This window comes from Pongo abelii, chromosome 13 (genome assembly GCF_028885655.2).
Source record: "Pongo abelii isolate AG06213 chromosome 13, NHGRI_mPonAbe1-v2.0_pri, whole genome shotgun sequence".
Lineage (NCBI taxonomy): Eukaryota > Metazoa > Chordata > Mammalia > Primates > Hominidae > Pongo > Pongo abelii.
This window is the reverse complement of record NC_071998.2, coordinates 112604851-112627338: the sequence shown is the minus strand read 5'-3', so window position 1 is coordinate 112627338 and position 22488 is coordinate 112604851. Positions and strand designations below refer to the sequence as shown.

At 39.6% G+C, this 22488-nt stretch overlaps 1 protein-coding gene and 1 long non-coding RNA gene across 2 annotated transcripts in view; one reads left to right on the top strand and one right to left on the bottom strand.

Moving 5' to 3' along the window:
* Nucleotides 1-214: 214 nt before the first annotated feature.
* On the bottom strand, nucleotides 215-7818 carry LOC112134993 (uncharacterized). Its single transcript, XR_002916317.3, has 3 exons — nucleotides 7310-7818; nucleotides 2799-2893; nucleotides 215-2447 (listed from the first exon to the last, which is right to left on the bottom strand). It is a non-coding gene; the product is annotated as an uncharacterized LOC112134993 (long non-coding RNA).
* Nucleotides 7819-7840: 22 nt separating this feature from the next.
* Nucleotides 7841-22488, top strand: part of STOM (stomatin) — a 31209-nt gene continuing 16561 nt past the window's right edge. Inside the window, exons 1-2 of the mRNA XM_002820164.5 lie at nucleotides 7841-7992; nucleotides 21937-22040. Of these exons, the coding sequence (XP_002820210.1) occupies nucleotides 7932-7992; nucleotides 21937-22040 (165 nt within the window). The 5' untranslated portion in view covers nucleotides 7841-7931. The remainder of the gene's footprint in view (nucleotides 7993-21936; nucleotides 22041-22488) is intronic.

Sequence of the window (22488 nt, the reverse complement as noted above, 5' to 3'; positions counted from 1 at the left end):
AAAGCTTCAATTTCTTACCATTAAGTATGATGTTAGCTGAAAGATTTTTGCAGATGTTCTTTATCAAGTTGAGTAAGTTCCCCTCTATTACTAGTTTGCTGAGAGTTCTGATCATGAATGAGAGCTGGTTTTTGTCAGATGCTTTTTCTGCATCTATTGATATGATTATGTGATTTTTCTTCTTTAGCCTGTTGATATGACAGATTACATTAATTGATTTTCAAATGGTGAACCAGATTTGCATTATTAAAATAAACTGTACTTGGTCATAATGCACAATTATCTTTATACATCATTGGATTGGATTTGCTAATATTTTGTTGAGGACTTTTGCATCTATGTTCATGAGACATATTTGTCTGTAGTTTTCTTTTTTTCTAATGTCTCTGTCTGATTTTGGTATTACATATTAGAGTAATTATGGCCTCATAAAATGAGTTAGGAAATGTTTCCTCTGCTTCTGTCTTCTGAAAGATTATAGAGCATTGGTACAATATTTTTCTTAAATATTTGGTAGGATTTGCCAATGAGCCCATCTGGGCTTGGTGCTTTCTGTTCTAGAAATTATCATTATTAATTCAATTATTTAATATATATAAGCCTATTTAGATTGTCTATTATATAGTATTTTGATAAGTCCAATATGTTCATTCCACTCCCATTGTTAAGCTCTTTGAGCAGCTTCGTAGTTACCTTTTAAGTTTAGGCTATGCCTTTTAATCCACTGTCATTTTTTAACACCACTGCCTGCATATGTTACTACTTACATTTACCCAAAAGTGTCAAGCTCTGACATACTCCTATGAATTTACAAGGACTTTTCTGTATTCCTGAAGCATCCTGTTGTAAGCCATGTTTATCCTACTAAACTCGTCTTTCCCTGGAAGCCTTTCCTGATGCCTCCAAGCAGTCAAGCTGCCCCATTCAATTTGTACAAGAGAAAAACAAAAATTATGTTTTAAAACTACAAAGAGGAAAGTCCAAACTTTTAAACAGTTATTTAAATTTTTCAATTTAATTCAAGATATACAATGAAATAAACTATAATATGCTGATTTGGTTGTGCATTAGGTCCTGTCATTTATAAATTTACTATCTAAGATGGACAGACACATATTGACACAGCACATCAACAATGATAAAATACTGAACAAAAAGATAACATTTCAATATAAGACAAGGATTAAAATGTACTAAAATTGAAGGGAAACTTCAGTACCCAGTTAGGTATATGCTTACATGTGTTCGTATCTAAAAAGTGCATCAGGACAAGTTTGTCTTTTTGTCTCTTTTTATTTATTCTGGATAATTAGGAGTTCAAATTCAGGAATTACACAGTGTATGTAGGGCAAACAATACCTCCATCACTGACTTGTACCTGACCAAGATCTGTGAAATTTTGGGTAAATGACTAAACTCAGTCTCAGTCTCCTCATGGGATAAAAGTACATTGTAAATAGTGGTGACAGTAAATGATGGTAACGATATTTCTTGAATTATTGAAAGTAATGTCTTATATAGACTGCTCTTTCCTCCCACATATGGTATTTGAAACAATTTTTTTTTTTTTTTTTTTTTTTACTATGAATCCATAGTGCTCTGTGAGTAAGAACCTAACTGTTAAATAGAGGACCCCTTCTTCAACACAGTTTCCTCTTTATTCATTTTTAAAACTTTAACAAAAGTAGTAGAATATGGTGAACACTAGATGGAGCATCATTCCGAGTAGAATAATCCTTCCTAACCAAGAACTTTCTAGTGTAGCTTAAAAATAAATTATGTCTTGTATATTTCAAAATAGCGAAAAGACAATAATTCAAATGTTTCTAACATAAATAAAAAACAAACAAGGTGATAGATATCCCAATTACACTGATTTGACCTTTACAAATTATACAAATGTATTCAATAATCACATGTGCCCTGAAAATGTATACCTTTATTATATGTCAATTAAAAAGTAAAACTTTCAAAATAATAAGTCATACCTAGAAAAGTAATCACTCATAATTACAGGTCACTGGACACATTTTGCAAGTAAACATAAATGGCTTTGGATATCTCAGGGATGTGGATAGGAAAAAACAGACAATACAAAGATATGGATACACAGTAATCATATGTGATACTATGGGCTGTGTTCTGCCAAAATTCACATGTTGAAGTCCTAACACCATATATCTCAGCATGTGACTATCTTGGGATAAAGGATCTTTAAAGAGGTAATTAAGTTAAAATAAAGTCATTAGGATGAACTCTAATTTAATATGACTGGTATCCTTCTAAGAAGAAGAAATTTGGACACAGACACACAAACAAAAAACAATGTGAAGACACAGGAAGAAGACATTTATCTACAAGTCAAAACAGAGGCCTGGAACATCCTTCCTTCATGGTCCTTAGGAGAAACCAACCTTGCTAACATCTTGATCTTGGACTTCTAGCCTCTAGAAGTGTAAAAAAAAAAAAAAAAAAAATTTAATTCCTGTTGTTTAAGCTACCCCGTCTGTCATATTTTGTTATGGAAACCCTAGCAAGCTAATGCATATGGAAAGGAATACTAGAATGTGAGATCCATGAGGATAGGAATTTTGGTCTTTTTTGTCCCTGATGTGGCCCAAACACCTGGAACAATGCCTGGCACATAGTTGGTATGCAATAAATATTTGCTAAGTGAACTAATAAAAAAGCAGATTAATAAGATTCTTTTCATAGATAACTCCAATAAATAGCACTAATATTACAGTAATGCTTTTTATTTTCATAAGTCCTGAGGATCCGGACTCCCGATATCTTACCTAGTGCTGTGGTGTAATTAGTCTGCTGCCACAGCCCAAGTGTATAAAATCCTCCGGTGAATCTCTTGTGATGATTCAAATCCTGGAGTAATTTCCTGAAAAAGAGAAGAGCTAAGAAGAGAAGAACCTTGTTGTAATGCAATAAGTGTGAGTTAATACATATTAAAAAAAAAAAAAAAAGATCAAATTTGTTAGTCCCATCCTAGAGAAAATGTCACAGACAGATGTAATTTGATGGTATTGCTGTTCTCTCAAGGTATTTAGTTAGCTGACTTCCATAAAAGCATCGAAAACATCCTGGATTAGCAATTTAAAGGGAAAAAAAAAGACTTTTCTGTTGTGCTTGTTAAAGCACTGCTATGGACACAGGAAAAAGGCTAATTAAATTTCCTTCTGACTTATTCAATTACGGATTCATGGTGCATATCTGTCTTTAACCTGATCTCCAAGTCTTAATGTTATCACTATTACCATCAATCAATACTTAATTTGGTACCTTGAATATGCTAGGCAAATAACAGCAAAATAAAACATAAAGGAAATATGGAACGGCTGGGCACCGTGGCTCACGCCTGTAATCCCAGCACTTTGGGAGGCCGAGGCAGGTGGATCACGAGGTCAGGAGATCGAGACCATCCTGGCTAACACAGTGAAACCCTGTCTCTACTAAAAATACAAAAAATTAGCCAGGCGTGGTGGCAGGTGCCTGTAGTCCCAGCTACTCGGGAGGCTGAGGCAGAATTGCTTGAACCCAGGAGGCAGAGGTTGCAGTGAGTCGAGATCGTGCCATTGCACTCCAGCCTGGGTGACAGAGCAACACTCCATCTAAAAAATAATAATAAATAATAAAATAAATAAAAATAAAGGAAATATGGAACATCTACTCTGATTTTCAAACTATATATAAGTATCCTTCAAATAACAACTAGAGGAAAAATTCACCAAAATTGTAATAGCAGTATTGTTAGAGGTGATAAGAAATTCTGTCTTCAAAGTGCTCACAATTTTATATGGCTCCATTTAAAAAGCATAATGTTATTTATTTTTTTATTTTATTTTATTTTTTGAGATGGAGTCTCACTCTGTTGCCTAAGCTGGAGTGCAGTGGCATGATCTCTGCTCACTGCAACCTCCGCCTCCCGGGTTCAAGCAATTCTCCTGCCTCAGCCTCCCAAGTAGCTGGGATTACAAGCATGCGCCACCATGCCCGGCTAATTTTTTGTATTTTCAGTAGAGACGGGGTTTTACCATGTTGCCCAGGCTGGTCCCAAACTCCTGACCTCAAGTGATCTGCCTACCTCGGCCTCCCAAAGTTCTGGGATACAGGCGTGAGCCACTGCGCCTGGCCAGAATGTTCTTTAAAAAAAATCATTCTAACTTCTAATCATTACTGGGAGAAAATTTAAGATTAAAAATCCTCCAAAAGGAGAAAGGGATGTACTTACATTTGCTTTTTTCTAATCTTAACAGTGAGAAATTGATTTTTAAAGTACATTTAATCAATACATTTATAACAGAATATGCACGAGAAAGCCAGAATACACCAATTTCATGGGCAAGTGAGAGTAAGCATATTTAAATAAAAAATTGGAAACTCCATTCTAAAAGCAGTTTAAAAATCAAGTCAAAGCTTGTTCTTAGTTTAGGGCCAGGAATTAGTTTTAGAACTGACGCAATCTCAAACCAGAGCCAACAAGTGTTTACCAAAGTCTTTGCCCCAAAGGGAGACACTTCTAATTCTCCAGAAGGGACACTACATTGTTAAGATTGTCTTGAGACTCGGGCTTAGGTAACTGATAGGGGTACACATATTAAATTCATTTTGAAATACCATTTTCCTTTCCAACAAAAATGAAAACTAAATCCTTTTTCACAATATGCAATTTGTAATCAAGGCCTCCTCTACTGAAGGGTTTAATTAGCTTTTTGTGTATTTGCTCCTCTTTCCTGGGAATGACAGGATAAACGGGAAGTTTATGTCTCCAGGGCTTATTCGTTACAGAATGGAAAAATGAAGCTATGGACTTTCTCAAGGATGATTTAGAGAGAAGGGATCATTAAATTACTGTACTCCCCTCCTTATCTTCTCCAGAAGGCTAACAAAGTGACTGCACAAGCTGCACTCCATCCCAGGAATACAAACAGTTCTTGGCCAGTATTTGACTAGAAGTCAACTGCAAGCTCTGAGTCAGGTTTTGATCACATGCTGGAGCCTGTTCCTGGAAGCAAAGATCATCTTAATGCCTCTCTTAACACCTGTTGTGTCTGCTCCAGTTTCTGTCCTGATAGTCACAAAGCTCCAGAGCTATAAAATCAGAGAGAAAGTCTACCATTTCATATGACCTAAGCGCCACATGGTGTTGGGCAGTACACAGCCAAATATTGAGCACATTAAAATAGAAGAAAAAAGTGCTCCTCCTGAGGGAGATCTTTGTGGTAATGCAATAGTTCTGTATCAATTACTGTGGTTATATCAATCTACACATGTTAAAATGGCACAGAACTATAAATACATTTTGTGCCACTGTCAGTTTCCTGGTTTTGATACTCTAGTTAAGTAAGACGTTAACTATTAGGGGAAACTGGGTAGAGGGGACATGTGACCTCTCTGTACTGTTGTTGCAAATTCCTGTGAATCTGTACTTATTTCAAAATCGAATGTTTTTATAAGTGCACCTTGTGTACATTAACATACTTTGAACACTGTGCAATAGAACAAGTCTAATGCAAACACAGCCTACTTTCCAAATGTGAGGTCTTCAGCCACAACCCAAGAGAAGGCTTGAGGTTGGGAATGCCCTTGCACATGCTTTTCCCTCTACCTGGGATACCCTTTCCCACCTCCTGCACCGTTTATTCCCCTTCCCCAGGCTGGCTCCTTCTCATTTCTCAGGCGACATCTCAAAGCCCCTTCCTTACAGAGGTGTTCCCCTGTCCTAACCTTTGCTGTTCTCCGAATATTCCACTCCTTTCACAGCTCCCTTCACCATGTGTAATGATTCAATTACTTGTTTGTTGCCCATTTCCCCACTAGAGTATAAGATAAACTCCACGAGGCCCTTAGCACACTCCCTGCCACATGGAAGATGCTCCAAGAAGATTTTGTTTGAATAAATGACCCCACCGACTGAATGGACTCCCTTGCAGCCAAGGGGACGCCAGAAAACTTTAAAACTGAGTTCCCAGCCAATGACAGGACAGAAGGTCAGACACGCCTCATTGTAACTTCATCGTATTGGAGTTTAGACACAACAGCTGACCAGCATTAATGTTAAAACACAGATCATAAGACTGACAGAACAGACTCTTTGTGACAATAAGATACCAAATTATAAACAAATTATACCTAAGGTCATGCCGGGCAAAGGTTAAGGCACACATCCCTTCACTTAGAGAATAAACTGTGTTCTAACTGCCACAAGGTTTTTCTCTTTCTCTAGCAGCTTAACAAGCACTGGCCTCGAGATAAGCAATATTAAAACAATTTGCAGCTCCACCAGATGTGGCCAAATGGAACCCCTATTCCACCAGCCATCACTACAGCTTTAATTGGACAAGACGCTGATTTCAGTAACTTTCTCCTCATGGGAAGACTACCGACCATGGACTGGCTCTGGCTAGTTTACACAGACTGCATACTTGCACACCTCCCTGTCCTGAAAAGAGCTTTTGACGCATGGGGTGTAACTGTAATACACGTATTATTATTATTTTTTAGAGTCCATCAGGCTGGAGTGCAGTGATCTGATCATACATCACTGCAGCCTCCACCTCTGGGGCTCAAGTGATCCTCCCGCCCCAGCCTCCTGACTAGTTGGGACCCCAAGCACACACCATCCCACCTGGCTATTTTTTTTTACTTTTTGTAGAGATGGGGACGTCACCATGCAGGCCAGGCATTTAACATTTAAATGGTAACTCTTCACTCCAAAATGAACATGGGTTGTATGTTACATGCATGTTTGCTCAATGGGCATGCAGCAGGACCACCCTCATGAATATTCATAGCTCCTCCTGTCACCTGCTGAATATGCATGTCTACCCAAGCTGTTCAGCATAAAGCCGCTACTCCAACCCCTTCTCCGACGAAGTGCCTGTCTCTAGTCCTGGCCATTCTCCAGCCTGCGGAATGGCCACCTTGCAGGCTGTAACCCCTTACAAGAAATAAAGTCTCCTCTCCTGTTTTTTGTTTTGTTTTTTTGAGATGGAGTCTCGCTCTGTCGCCCAGGCCATCTCGGCTCACTGCAACCTCCGCCTCCCAAGTTCAAGCGATTCTCCTGCCTCAGCCTCCCAAGTAGCTGGGATTACAGGCGCGTGCCACACGCCCGGCTAATTTTTGTATTTTTAGCAGAGACGGGGTTTCACCATGTTGGCCAGGCTGGTCTCGAACTTCTGACCTCAGGTGATCTACCCGCCTCGGCCTTCCAACGTGCTGGGATTACAGGCGTGAGCCACCGCGCCCGGCCTCCTCTCCTTTTCCAAATTTATACATTTTGATTTTCTTAACACACCTGACTCAATTTCGTTCACTTCGGCTGCGGCGTGATCTGTCGGCCCTCTCAGCTCAGGCTGACCTCAGTGCCCTCACTTCGGCCACTTCTGTGCCCCTCAGTCTTCTCCCCTCAACTCGGACCTCACGCCCTCATGACAGGGCGCCATTTTCTTCCCTCTAACTCCTCAGCCCAGAGGAGGCGCCTTGGTCCGGTACCTCGGCTCGGCAGGGCGACTTTTCCTCACTTGCACTTTTGCCTCGGGTCATCCTCTGCGGCTACCTCCCCATTATCCTCACCCTCCGCTCCACGTCCCGTGGCTTCCGCCCTCCCTTCCGGTGCAGGACCCCGGCCTCGCACCCACAGCCTTGGGGGCTCTCGCCCCTCAGGCCACGCCTCTCAGCCCACAGAACTAGCGGGAAGTGACTGCGAAGCAGCCCCGCTGTGGAGGGACCGGAGGGCGGGGATTGGGAGGTGGGGCCTCCTCGATCCTGGGAGTTGATTGGCCAACTCTCGCGAGGGCGGGCCCTCGATTGGGAGCGGGGCGGCAATCTGGGTCTTGAGCCTCTGGCTCTTCAGGGCATTCCCGGCGGCTCCGGGTTTGGCGACGAGGACTGGGGAGTGCGACTGCGTCTCGGGCAGCATGGCCGAGAAGCGGCACACAGCGGACTCCGAAGCCCAGCGGCTCCCCGACTCCTTCAGGGGTGAGTCTCGCGTCCCCTGACCCTCCCCCGTGGACCGAGCCCCCGCCCGCAGCGTGCGCTCCGAGGTCTGACAGCCGGACTCCTGGCCAGTCTCCGCTGCTTCGGACTGGGCGAGATCTCAAAGCTGCGGCTCCTCCCTAGTAAACTGAGCATCACGAACCCTGTTTGGCAGACTGGGGTCACGATGGAGGGGTGGCGGGGTGCCAACGGCACGTTTCCCATCACGCGGGCTCGGGTTATCTCGCGGCCGCCAGATGCCAGGCCCCATGCCAGCGCCGCACTATCTCGTGTCACGCACGCGGACAAGGAAACGCAGAGGGAACTGGCAGCCAGCGAGGCGGGGACCGGGACCCCCACATCTCACCCTTTGCCCACTCCCCTTCTTTCCCGACTCGCCCTCTCGAAGGCCGCCTCCTCCACCCAGCCCTGGCCCGGCCCCAGGTTGAACCCCCTCCTCCCCCAACCCCACCTCCCGAAACTTAGACCGATTTGCAGAAGGAAGAAGTCTCTCTGGCTTTCTTCTCACCTCTCTTTCTAGCTCCACTTTCTGCCCCATTTTTCCCCCTCCGCTTTCCTCTGCGTTTTGGAGAACTCTCCTTCCCGGCTTTTGTTCCTCGCCAGGAACCCTGAGTTCTCCCACCCTCACCCCACCCTCCCTTCCCAGTCTTCAAGGCAGGAGCTGCGAGTGGCTCAGTCTCGTTCCCCTGTGGAGGAACTAGTACTCTGGGGAGGGGGTTCCAATAAAGAGAGATGGTGGACCTCTCAGGAGTCCTGGTATCCACTCAGGAGCTCTTAGTGACCCAGAGGAATTACAGTGTTTCTAAAGATGGAATTTCAGGCAGGGTGGCAGTGAAAGCAATTTAGAGGGCTGGGTGTTCCTTTCCAGGACCCCGCAAAGAACATGACATTGGAGTCATCTATTCTGATTATCCCTAAAGCCAGCTTTATCCACAGCATCTTAGCTATAAGTTCCATTTCCCTTGTCCAGGGATCCATGTGTTCAGTTCCTTCCCAGGAGCATCAAAGGAATTACAGAAATCTTTATTCCTCACTTTTTCTCTACTAATAACGTTGCAGGATTATCTTCCCAAATGGAGAGTGTAACAGGGAGGAATTGATGAGAATAATAGCAACCACAACAAGAAAAATTGAAACTAAAGCCTGTACCCACTTTTTTTTTTTTTTTTTTTTTTTTTGAGACGGAGTTTCGCTTTTCTTGCCCAGGCTGGAGTGTGATCTCCGCTCACTGCAACCTCCGCCTCCCGAGTTCAAGTGATTCTCCTGCCTCATCCTCCCAAGTAGCTGGGATTACAGGCGTGCACCACCATGCCCAGCTGATTTTGTATTTTTTGTAGAGACGGGGTTTCACCATGTTGGTCAGGCTGGTCTCAAACTCCTGACCTCAAGTGATCCACATGCCTCGGCCTCCCAAAGTGCTAGGATTACAGGCATGAGCCACCGCGACCCCCCCAGTGCCACGTATTTTATGTATATATTATTTTATTGAATCTTCACAACAGATGATGTGGTAGGTATTCTTATCCCCATATTATACTTGATGAAACTGATAGTCAAAGAAGTTAAATTACTTAAAGTCACATAGTTTGTATTTAAATCTAGATTTGACTGATTCTAAAACTTGAATAGGAAAAAAATGGGTGGTAACTGCCTCTTCGGTAGTTAGTTGTCTTTTCCTAGATAAGAAGGTGGGTATTAGCATGCATTCCTCAATACCCTGACCTCCTGGTGGGAAACTGCAGTGGCAAATCTGCTTGGAGTTCTTTGAGAATCAACATGATCTTTGTACTTAATGTTTATTTACAGACAAGTGGTCACAGATGAGTTTTTAACTTCCAGTTTTTTTTATTGGTTCTACACTTAACTACTGTTTAGACAGAAATCTTTCAAGATCTAATGAAAACCACCACTTCCTCTCAAAAATTAGACATACAAATAAAATTTTGCATAGTCTGTGTTTTTTTAATGTAAACCTAAGAAATTTGACACTACTAGGAAAGCTATTGCTGGAATTTATTAAATAGAGGTTATTGAATGCTTTACCTGTGCCAAAACACAGTTTAAGTGCTTTACAAACATTATCTAATTGCATTCTGTAACAGCTCTACAAGGAAAAAGTCATTATTCACCATTTCACAATAAGGATACTGAGGCTCACGTGGTAAAATCACAGTTTCTAAAATTTTCAGCGCTGTTTCAAACCCCAGCTATCTGATTTTCTGAACCATTTTCCCTATCCCAGAGATGGATACCAAAATGTAGAACCTTGTCTAACTTCAGTACTTAAGTTGAGAGACAATAAACTAAAAAAGCCTGGAGGAACACAGCTTCAGTGATGACTTACAGAAGGCTGCTTGTGAAAGAAGCAGTGGAATTATAAAAGCCTAAACTCTGCCTCTTTGTCTTTACTGAGAATTAGTCCTAGGTAGGTAAATAGGACCAGGCCTAGGGCAAGACTAGTTTTTCTTAAAGGCAGTGCATTCACTTTGTAATGAAATAATGCAAGTAATTGCAAAGAATGTATCACTGTAATTAAGAGCCATGTCAACAAATAAAACCCTTTGGGAGACTGATTGTTTATTTCAGTCATTATAGCCAATCAGATTGGAGAGAACTTTGTAACTTCTTCAATAATTAATCTGAGTTATTCCATCAGTGGTCATAAATTAACTTATGGAAGACCAAGTCTACAAAACTGGCATATTTATTCATGATTAAATAGATTTTTGGTGCCATTTGATGGTATAAATTTTACGTAGTAAAAGACAGTCACTGATTCCTAGTCAGCTTTGAGGAAAAAAAAAATTAAAGATGTTGATAAAGTGACACAGATGGAATTCAAAATCAGTTTTTTTAAGAAGACATGGAAAAGCAATTTCCTGAAAACTATTGTAACTACAAAAAAAGTGAATACCCTTTCCCTGCATCTGCCTGGTATCCTGTGCATATCTCTATCATAATGTGTATTACATAACATATTTATCAGTTTGACTCATCTGTCCCCTCCCCTCCCATAATTAAACTACACTTTTTCTTTTTGAGACAGGGTCTTGCTCTGTCGCCCAGGCTGGAGTGCAATGGTGCAGTCATAACTCACTGTAGCCTCAGGTGATCCTCCCACCTCAGCCCCTCGAGTAGCTGGGACTACAGGTGTGCACCACCACACCCAGCTAATTCTTTTATTTTTTTAAAACTCAGGGTCTCACTATGTTGCCCCAGCTGATCTCGAACTCCTGGACTCAAGCGATCCCACTTTACCCTCCCAGAGTGCTGGGACAACAGGCGTGAGCTACCAAGACTGGCCTTTAGACCACACTTTTGAAAGCAGAGGTTGTGTCCTTCACTGTAGTAGCCCAGTATCAAGTACGTAGTAGGTATACAAAAACATTTGTTCAAAGAAAAAGGAAGCAGGCAGGGAGATAAAAATCCCCGTGGAGTAAATAACATTGTTAAGTGTTTGCCTTAGCCTTATGTTGGTGGAGCAGTTTTTCTGTTTGCCATTTATTTTATTAAGTTTGTTATAACCTAAGTTGTTGATTTTAGGGCATGGCCATTGTGTTTATTATATATTATTACAGATAGACTATTTGTCTGGGTTTATATTATCAATAAAAGGATTATAATTGCGAAGATAATATATTGTCCTTAATAAGAAATCTCCTTTTATTTATTAAAGCATGGAAAGAGAAGTTAGAGGTCATGGTTAGTAGAAAGAAGGAAGTGTGTGTCAATAGATAATTTTCTATTGACACACACTTGTTGATAATTAAAATAGATCATTTTAATTAAAATAATTTTCTATTGACACACACTTGTTGCTACATTCTTTTTTAATCTTTCTCTATTTTGCTGGGACTAGTAAAGAAACTTGAACTCCAAGCATTTGGTCTCACATTTCAGAAGACTATCCTTGAAGATACAACCAATAAAGTCCTAAAGTCTCAGACAATGAAAACTATACTGAACTTGTGATCCAGTTAAAGTGAGCACTATGGTAAGGTAGTAGAGTATAGTGAAATGAGAGTGGAATTTAGAATTAAAAGATTTAGGTTGAGATCACCCTACCATCACTTAAGAGATTTGTATGAAGGATGGTCCAAGAACATTTAGAACTCTGACTTACTGCCCCAAGTGTGGTCTGTTTCTCCTCCAGAGATAGAATCCCCAAGCAGATTGTTAGTTGATATTTTCTCCATAGTGCCCAGATCCCAAAAGGTAATTCACTTCATAAAAAGTTTCTTCCTCTAAACTTATCAATAGTGATCTTAAAGTTGTGGTAATAATAATGGCTACTGCTTGTTGAATACTTCCTAAGTGTCAAGCCCTTTACATATTTTCTCATTTTATCTTCACAACAACTGAGTGAAATAAGTACTGTTCTTTTCCCCATTTTACTGATAAGAAAATTTAGTGGTAGATTTGGAATCTAACACCAAAAATGCAAGCTTTTAGCCACTGCTTAGCTGTTAATCACAGTGAAGAACTGAGAACTTTATCATCTAGTTTTCTTCTGCTTCCATTTCCCATTTTTAAATGAAAACGATGTTACCCTCCAAAGACTTATATGCGAAAAACTTAATTGTGAATAATTTTAAGTTGTTCAAGTAAAAGAGCTGGAAAAAAAAAAACGTAAAAAGTGGGAAGGTTTTTGTTCTGTTTTCATGTATTTCAGGCCTAGATGAAATTTAATTAACTTAATACCCATTATGAAATTGTTTTTCTCTCCAATTTTCCTGAACATAAATGTTTTGGTGCTTCCAGACATGGGCCACGTTCAGCCCATCCTTCTGCTTTCCTGAATTCTCTAACCTCACGGTTGGAAAAGGTCTGATTTTTTTGTAAAAAAGAAAATACTGAGGGAAAGCAGTTGACAACTACTTGGGGCAGGAGATGGTTCTGTACTGTATCCCAGGATCCTGTCTGCTGTTTCAGTTTGTCTTACGTAAGAGGCAGTCTTTTTTTTTTCTTTTCCCCCAAAGAAACAACACACTCAACTCATCCAGCAACTATTTAACAAATGTTTTTTGAGTACCTGTTATACACTAAGTATCTTCCATATTAGCTTATTTACTCATCACACTAACCCTCTGAGGAGGTACTCTTATTAGCCCTGTGTTTAAATGGGTAGACTGAGGCACAGTTGAGTAATAAGGTACTTTCTCAAGATCACACAGCTAGTAAGTGGCAGAGCCATCTGTGAACCTATTATGCTATACTGTTTTCATAAAACCAAAATCTCATGAAACAGACAACTGAATAGAATAATTACAAGTGTGATAAATGTTGTTTTAAAAGGGTAAAGTGCTATTGCAGCATTATTTTAGACTGAGAGGTCCAAATTTAAAATTATTGCTGTTGCTCTCACCTATTTTTTTCCTCTTGTATGGCCTGAAACATTTGAATGCAGGAAAACTACAGAAAATTCTTAAAATATTTAGGAAATAAGACATTTATGCTTATTTACTTTCCTTATTCTTTTTGAGCTAAGCAAAGAATAACTGTTATTGTGAATCTTTCTTAGAAGTATTAGTCCATTTGTTTTCCTTAGTATTTCATAGTAAACACATTTTAAGCTTTGTAATTCAAACCACATAGTGCTTCATCAGTATCAGTTCTTTTGATCTAGCGTTTATAACTGTAGATGAATTTTAACAGGGAGGAAAAGTTACAGTCTTCAGTCATGGTTTTTAACTTGATACCATCTGGCCTGTAGCTACTCTAGCCCCGAGAATAATTTCTTCTCTACGAACAACTAAGCCGTGCCTAATTAAAATACTAATTTGAAAGGCAGGCTATAGTGTGTGCTTGTTTGCTTTGAAATCTTCTGCCTTAAATGAATTGCAAGTTTTGATCTCTAATGAAACATTATCATTTTTTAACATATATTTATCGAGACCCTTCCATGTGGTAAACTCTGCCTCTTTCTCACTTCTAGCTTTTTTAATCTATCTCTCTTTGTAAGATTCTGTCTTCATTTTTGTTTCTCCCATTTTTACTTATTCTATTTCTCTTATTTTCCTTCGCTTCTGTTATGTCCTTCCCTTCTTTGTCTTTTTCTCCTAAAATTCCAGTCATTTGAAAAACTTAGTTATAGTAAAAATTTGATTAATTGAAGAGGAATTTATATTCACTTACTCTACCTGCCCTTTTGCTTATTTTCACCAGGAGTTTTTGTTTATCAGGCCTTATAAAGGCCTTGTTTCAAAAAGCAAAAGAGAGAAACTGAGAAGCTTGGAAATGTACCCTTATTTGAATAGCTGGAAGAAAGATCAAATGCATTATTTAATTTATGCAAGTCTTCCTCCTCAAATAAATAGTTGGCTGACATAAAACAGGAACAGCGTGTAACAGCCCATTGTCCAAATCTAGCTGACTCTGTTTCTGTATGTCCCACAAGTTATGAAATAGTTCTTATATTTTTAAATGATTTTAAAAAGACAAAAGAATACTTTTTCATTACACACGAAAATTATGTGAAATTCAGATTTGTGTCCATAAGTTTTATTGGAACAGCTGTGCCGTTTATGTAGGTAGTATCTATGGCTGCTTTTGCACTGCAAATGTAGAGTTGAGTAGTTGCAACAGACTGCAAAGCCCAAAATATTTAGTTCCTGCTTCTTTACAGGAAAAGTTTGCCAATCCTGACAAAGAATCACTGATGAAGAATCGTAGTGGCCAAAAGTAACACTTAATCCTGAATACATATGTTTTTAAGAAGAAAGTTCAAAAAGTGCCAAGACTTTTCAGTTTGACCTACTGTTACCCCTAAAAAGTGCTGCTACAACTGAATAGCATGTGTTTTTGAGACTAAACTTCCAGCCTTTCTGTCTTGCCCCACCCAGGCAGGACTGCTCTCATCAATTTACAACATGAAGTGTTTTATTTGCACTCTGTGAAGGCAGAAGGAAAAAAGTGTCCGTTAGCTGTTGCAGTTTAGGTATTTCAGTAATTCCTTAGCCCATCCTTTCTTATTGTGTAGGATAAGGCTTATGACTCACACTCAGATTCTCAGCAGAGGAAATCCAGTTATCTTTTGAACTTTACAATAATAAAATCTCAGTGATGAGTGGATTTATTACTCCACATGATTTCCAGTAGTGCTAAGGTTAATGGATCTGAAAGTAAATCAGCTGATGGGGAACGGGGACAACTACAGCCCTCTGGACTAATCAGCCTGTGTTGTCATCTTGGAAAGAATGTTTAACTGCCTTTCCAGAAACTTACACAAAAATTACTACACAACAAATTTCATTTGTTTCATGGTTTGCTTGGTTTTCTTTTGTTTCTTCCTACAAGGTCTTTAGCCTTATTACTTTCGAACTTCAGGAGGCATATTTTAACACCTACTCCACAGATTTTTGTAAACATTATAAATACTCATGTATGTACGGAGGAGCTACATGTGGCTAACATGTTATAGGAATTAATAAATGGTAGTTATTAGGAGTAGTAACAAAAGATACCTTCAGAATAAGAGAATTTTGAGTTGTATAATGTCATCTTTTCAGAAAAATTAACTTACACAGGAAATAAGCAGGTACAGAAACACTGCTAAATATATATTCAATGCAGCAGTTTCTAAGTGAGAAATTTGGACACAACAAATGTCATCATATAAAACAATGGAATTAATTAATTAATCTTTAATAATGATAAAGAATATGTGCTGATATGAAAAAATGTTCATAACATGGATGGGAGGGAGAAGATTTTAAATCACTGTGTATACCATTCTTTCGTTATTGAAAAAACACAAGCTAGAAAAGGTTTAAAAGACGTATATCAAGGCAAAAAAATCCAGAGATAAAGTATAGATAATTTTTCTGTTTGTTGAGCTATCATTTCTAATTTTTATAGTAACTTTTGCTTTTAAAGTAAAAAAGCAATTTTAGAAAATGTATGTGAGTTTCCTGGAGGTAAGCCCAACTTGAATGTTCAGTACAAAAATGCAAATGTACAGGCTTATGTCCACATTCAGATCCTTCTTTGATTAGTTAAAAGTTTATTCTACTGCCATTTTGGTAATAAAAGAAAAAAAAATGCTCTAAACCAGGAGTCCCCAACTCCCAGGCCACAGACGCATCAGATCAGCAACATTAGATTCTCACAAGAGCACAAACCCTGTTGTGAACTGCACATATGAGGGATCTAGGTTGTGTGTTCCTTGTGAGAACCTAATGCCTGATGATCTGTGGTGGGACAGTTTCATCCCAAAACCATGCTCCCCAACCCTTTCCTGTGGAAAAATTGTCTTCCACAAAACTGGTCCCTGGTGCCAAAAAGGTTGGGGACCATTGCTCTAAACTATGGCAAAGTAGTATTCACAACCGAGTGTCATAGGATCCCTAATTTTTAGGAACATTCTCAACCAGCAAAATACCCACACGTGGCCGGGTGCATTGGTTCATGCCTGTAATCCCAGCACTTTGGGAGGCCGAGGCCGGCAGATCACGAGGTCAGGAGATCGAGACCATCCTGGCTAACATGGTGAAACCCCATCTCTACTAAAAATACAAAAAATTAGCCAGGCATGGTGGTGGGCACCTGTAGTCCCAGCTACTGGGGAGGCTGAGGCAGGAGAATGGCGTGAACCCCGGGGGGCAGAGCTTGCAGTGAGCCGAGATCTCGCCACTGCACTCCAGCCTGGGCGACAGGGTGAGATTATGTCTAAAAAAAAAAAAAAAAAGTCCACAAGTGTATTAACCAAAACATCACTATTTGTCCCTTTCCCCATAAAACTGGTAGGAAGGATTCAGTCCTAAAGTAATACGTGGGAAACTTGAAGGAAATGAATTTCCTGAGATTTTAGTGAGTGAGAATTTCTTTTCTCTTATTCCCAGAAGTGGTAGCTGGCTAAGGGTTCATTTATAAGCCTGCTAGAGTTTAAGCCTCACCTCTGAGCTATGCATTTATAGCACAACGTGCTATAAATAGGCACAGCTGGAATTAAGAGGGCTTCCTCTGTAAAAACATCAGATTTCATTCTCAGAACTCTAGTGATGCATTCCCAACTTAGATACTGTGTACCTTTTTTGAGGTGTAACCAGGTGGGGAAGAATTTTGAGAGTTGAAGATAGGATACTTTCAATTTAAAGGCATTAGAAAAATATGAAAGTGCCATTTTCCCAGTGTATACACTGATTATTTCTAGCCAAGCGTTTGATATGTGAAAGACCAAATCCAGTTTTCAAAATGTGTACTTAATTCCTTGTTCCTGGTGATTTGCAATCCCATGTACACATCTGGGGTTTTCAAAAACACAATGTGACGTGGGAACTGACACAAAAAAGACTGGGCTGAACTTTTTGGCTTGTCCTCAAAAATGAACTTCTTGAGAGTCTTTGAATGTCCCAGCCTAGCCAGACTGGGGCAGGTATGAAGCAAAGGGCAAATTAAATTGTTTAAGAGGCTTTTGATCAAAAAGGGTAAGTGCTATTTTCCCATTTTTCTTCATGAAGATACAAACACTTAAGTAAAATAATAGAAGGATTACAGAAAACTATCATCTACATTTACTGATCATTTTATCTGTATTCTACAAGGCCAGCCTAATAATCTTTACTTTCCACCAGTAAGGAAACTAAGGTTCAAAGGTAAAGATCATGCAACTAAGAAGTATCAGAAGTGAAATTCAAACATAGTTACTCCTCGTTCTCAGGGAATCTCAGTGTAATAAGGGATATAAATGCACAAGAAATTAAAATATTAGATTAAAAAATAATAAAAGATTAAAATCCTACATTGGAAGGTCAATTAAAAATAAATAAAAAATAAAAGATTAGACAAGATATAAGTGCCATAAGAATTTTCAAAAAATGCTATCGAGATTCAAAGGAAAGAAAAAAACATATCTAGCTAGAAAACTTGCTGAGGAGTATTTTATTTTATATCTATTCTACTATGCAGGATACTGTGCTAGACATTGAGAATATAAAAGTGAATAAGCAACATCCCTGCCCTCAGGGAGTTTTTACTCTAGTATGTTATGGGAGACTTGGACAGTATTTGAAAAGGCACCAAATGCTGTCAGATAAATAAGTATTTGTGGTCAATCTGTCCTTGTTTGGAATTCATTTCACCCTGGAAACCTAGACCTGTGTCTGTCACAGAGCCTTGAAACTGTCTTTTGCTATAAATAGGCATGGCTGGCATTAAGAGGACTTCCTCTGTAAAAATATCAGATTTCATTCTCACAACTCTAGCCATGCTTTCCCAGTTTGGATACTGTCTTGAGAAAGTGCTCAACCGTGAAAACATTCTTAATGAGGATTTTTTTAATTGAGGGGTAAATTTAGAACACGGGCTTTGGAGTAAGATGACCCATATTTGAGTCCCAGGTCTTCCATTGTGTGACTTTGGGAAAGTTAAATGTTGCTTTAGTTAACTCATTCGTAAAAGGGAGTTAAAAATACCCTCACAGCACTGTTGTAAGAGTTAGATGAGATACGTGTCTAAAGTAACTTTAAAAAATGCCTGGGGTATAGACAACCCCTCAAAACAGCCACTGTTGTTTCATGATCAGTTATGGTAATACTAGATAAAGCTTTCTTCACAAACAGTACTATGGCCCTGCTTTGAATATTCTCTCAATGAATATGTCTGTACCCCTAAATTATAACTTAGAAACCTCCAGGATTACTTTAGATCATTTTATTTAAGTATACATGAAGACATTTACCTCACGCTATGACACAGGATCAGAAAACCACAAAGTCACATACAACCCAAGTACTCACTATATTTCTGATTTTTCATCCTATGTTTTAGAGCACTTGACCTGGGTGTCAACATGTGTCTCTCTTCTCCCATGTTCCCAGCCTGAACACTCTGCTTATTTCTTGGCCTCCTATTTATTCCAAGCCCCATCTTACTGCCATTTTGCACATTCTTCTGAGCAGTAACATGTGCCTGACACCTTTTCTCCCCTCTGTCATTAAAATAGCTCCTGAAAATACAGCAGAAGCCTTCCAAGTTGTTGATAAGAAAACCTACTATATCCCTTGGCCTTCTCAGTCTCTATGTCCTCTACAGAAAGGAAAAGCAAACTAAAAATGAGGATGACACTGGATACAGAAAATAGGAACACAACATTGAGGTGATGGGAGTTCCCAGGATGATAGTGAAAGCAATCGCAGAATGATAGCCGTGCATACCAGATGAAGGAAGTCCACACAAGGCTCTGAGAGAGAATTCTTCCACAAGATAAAATTGATAGTATACCTGACCTCTTTGAGACGAAATTTAGGCAATTGATTTAAAGGTTGGATCAATAAGTACGTTGAAAACCAAACAAAGGGAAAAAATAAGACGGTAACTCCAGAAAAAACAAAAATGGTACAGGAAGAGAAAACCAGTGATACCTCACTACTTGGCTTAGCTTTAAATTGCACTTACAAATTCATAATATAAAATCTCATATTAATCTAAATGAAGTTATGATGTAATTATATTGGAAAGCTGGGTATAAGTATGTGGTGGGGGTAATGGGGAGGAAAGAGAACTAAATCTTTTTCTGTAGTAGAAAGTTAATAGTCCTCAAAACTGAAAAAGCAAGAAGTAACAAAACAAGCATTTCCTTCCTTCCTTCCTTCCTTCCTTCCTTCCTTCCTTTTCTTTCTTTCTTTCTTTCCTCACTTTGTTGCCCAGGCTGGGGTACATCACAGCTCACTGCAGCCACGAACTCCCAGACTCAAGCAATCCCCCTATTTCAGTCTCCTCAGTAGCTGGGACTACAGGTGTGTGCCGCCACACCCAGCTAATTTTTATTAAAAAGTTTCAAGTAGAGATGGGAGTCTCACTAGGTTGCCCATGCTGGTCTCAAACTCCTGAGCTCAAGCAATCCTCCCACCTCCACCTCCGAAAGTGCTGGGATTACAGGCGTGAGCCACCATGCCTGGCAGAAACATATTATTATTATTAGTTTTTTTTTTAAAGTAGAGACAGAGTCTCCCTATGTTGCCCAGGCTAGTCTCAAACTCCTGGGCTCAAGGGATCCTCCCTCCTCAGCCTCCCAAAGTGCTGGGATTACAGGCATGAGCCACTGCATGCAGCCGCAAAGCATATTATTTAGAAACAAGGAGGTAGATATCAAAATGGTCAAAATAGCAAATGTTTTTGAGGAGGAGGAAATTGGAAGAGGTGAGCATGGGAATGCCCTTTTTTGTACTAATCTTATAGAATGGTTTGACTTTTTAAACTTTATGCAAGCGTAACTTCAAAAACACAAATGCACAGCCACGAAGGCCAAAAAAGAAGGTGAAAGAGAATAGCTACAGGGAAGAAAAATTGGTTACACATTTTATTTATTTATTTATTTTTAAAAATATCATTTAAGGCCGGACGCAGTGGCTTATGCCTGTAATCCCAGCACTTTGGAAGGCCATGTGGGTAGATCACTTGACGTCAGGAGTTCGAGACCAGCCTGGCCAACATGGTGAAATCCCATCTCTACTAAATACAAAGAGTAGCCGGGCGTGGTGGTGGGTGGCTGTAATCCCAGTTACTCAGGAGACTGAGACGGGAGAATCGCATGAACCCAGGAGGTGGAGGTTGCAGTGAGGTGAGACTGTGCTACTGCACTCCAGCCTGGGCAGCAGAGCAAGACTCTGTCTCAAAAAATAAATAAATAAATAAATCATTTAAAAATATGGTGTGTACACAAGGAAAATTTTCAAAGAATATACCAAAATACCTCTGAATTTAAAGTAATTTTTCCCTCCTTTGTTATACTTCTGTGAATTTTTTGCATTATTACCTTTGTAATCAGACGGAAAAGCTGTTTCATATTACAGGAACAGGAAACAATTAGAAATGTGAGAGGAAAACTATGTACAAAGACGTTCACTACAACACTGTTTATAGCACTAAGAAATCAAACAACCTGTGTAATCAGGAAGTGGGCAATAAATGATGCTGCATAAACCTAGTGAAATATTTTACAGGTGTAATTTTTAAAAAGAGGCTCTAAACAACTTTGTACTCATATCATATGGTTTTCACCTTTATTCATACTGTACTCCTAGCTAAAATGCTCTAATGCCTTTTCCCTCTTTCCCTTTTCTTTTCTTTTCTTTTCTTTTCTTTTCTTTTCTTTTCTTTTCTTTTGACAGACTCTTCTTCCTCTATTGCCCAGGCTGGAGTACAGTGGTGCAATCTTGGCTCACTGCAACCTCCACCTCCTGGGTTCATGCAATTCTTCTGCCTCAGCCTTCCCAGTAGCTGGGATTACAGGCACTCGCCACAACGCCTAGCTAATTTTTGTATTTTTAGTAGAGACGGGGTTTTATCATGTTGATCAGGCTGGTCTTGAATTCTTGATCTCTAGTGATCCACCTGTCTCGGCCTCCCAAAGTGCTGGGATTACAGGCGTGAGCCACCACGCCCAGCCTCCACTTTCTTTTCATTGATATTTTCTTACTATTACATCCTTCAGGAAACTCTCTGACAGCCACCATCACCTCCCCACCCCATTACATTCTCACCTCCATCCTAACTGCGTGAGTTAACTCATTCTGTGTCTTCAAAATATTCTGAACAGATACTCTATATCTGTACTTACCACCTAATATTATAATTATGTGTTTGTCTGACTTTCCCACTAAACTTTAACCCTGAAAGCTGGGATTGGGTCTTACTCATTGTTATGACTTCAGTACAAAGAAGAAGGCCTAATAAATAGTAGATGCTTAATAAATGTTTGCTGAATAAAGTAATGAATAATGTGGAAATATACTTGTGTTATGACATTACATAGATAAGGGAAAGTAGTACCTACACTTCAGGGCTGTATGAGGATTAGATGGGGAAATTCATGTAAAACAGCTGGTGTAGTGCCAAACACATAGGTACTCAGCAAATGGTAAGGATGAAGATGGTGGTGATTATGCTAAACAGTTGTGAGAGTTGTATATTTTTTGTTTTCAACAGACAGCCCCAGTAAGGGCCTTGGACCTTGTGGATGGATTTTGGTGGCATTCTCATTCTTATTCACAGTTATAACTTTCCCAATCTCAATATGGATGTGCATAAAGGTAAAGAACATTTCATTCACTTCTGGGAAGGGGTCAACTCCTACCTCCATAAACCTACTTCGTGTGTGCCTGTGTGTGTGTGAGAAAGAGACAGACTGTCTCTCTCATAAGTCTTATTTCTTCATCTTTCTTTTGGAAAATTTATTCTTCTACCCACCTATTAAAATGGAACCTTAAAACTTCTTTTCAGCCATTGCCCTTCCCCATGGACTAAAGTAAGGATCACCATCAAAAATTTCCTGGGGCCAGGGATGTGAGATGGTTCTGAGAGAACAAGTTCTTCAGAGTTAGGATGATGGGGTTTGACTGCTGGCTTTACTATTTATTGTGTGACCTTTGCTGTTTCCTGACCTGTAAAATGGGAGAAAGTAACAGTACCTACTTCATAGGAGTGTTGCGAGGATTAAATGAATTATGTGTCTAAATGTACTTATCACAATGCCTGGCA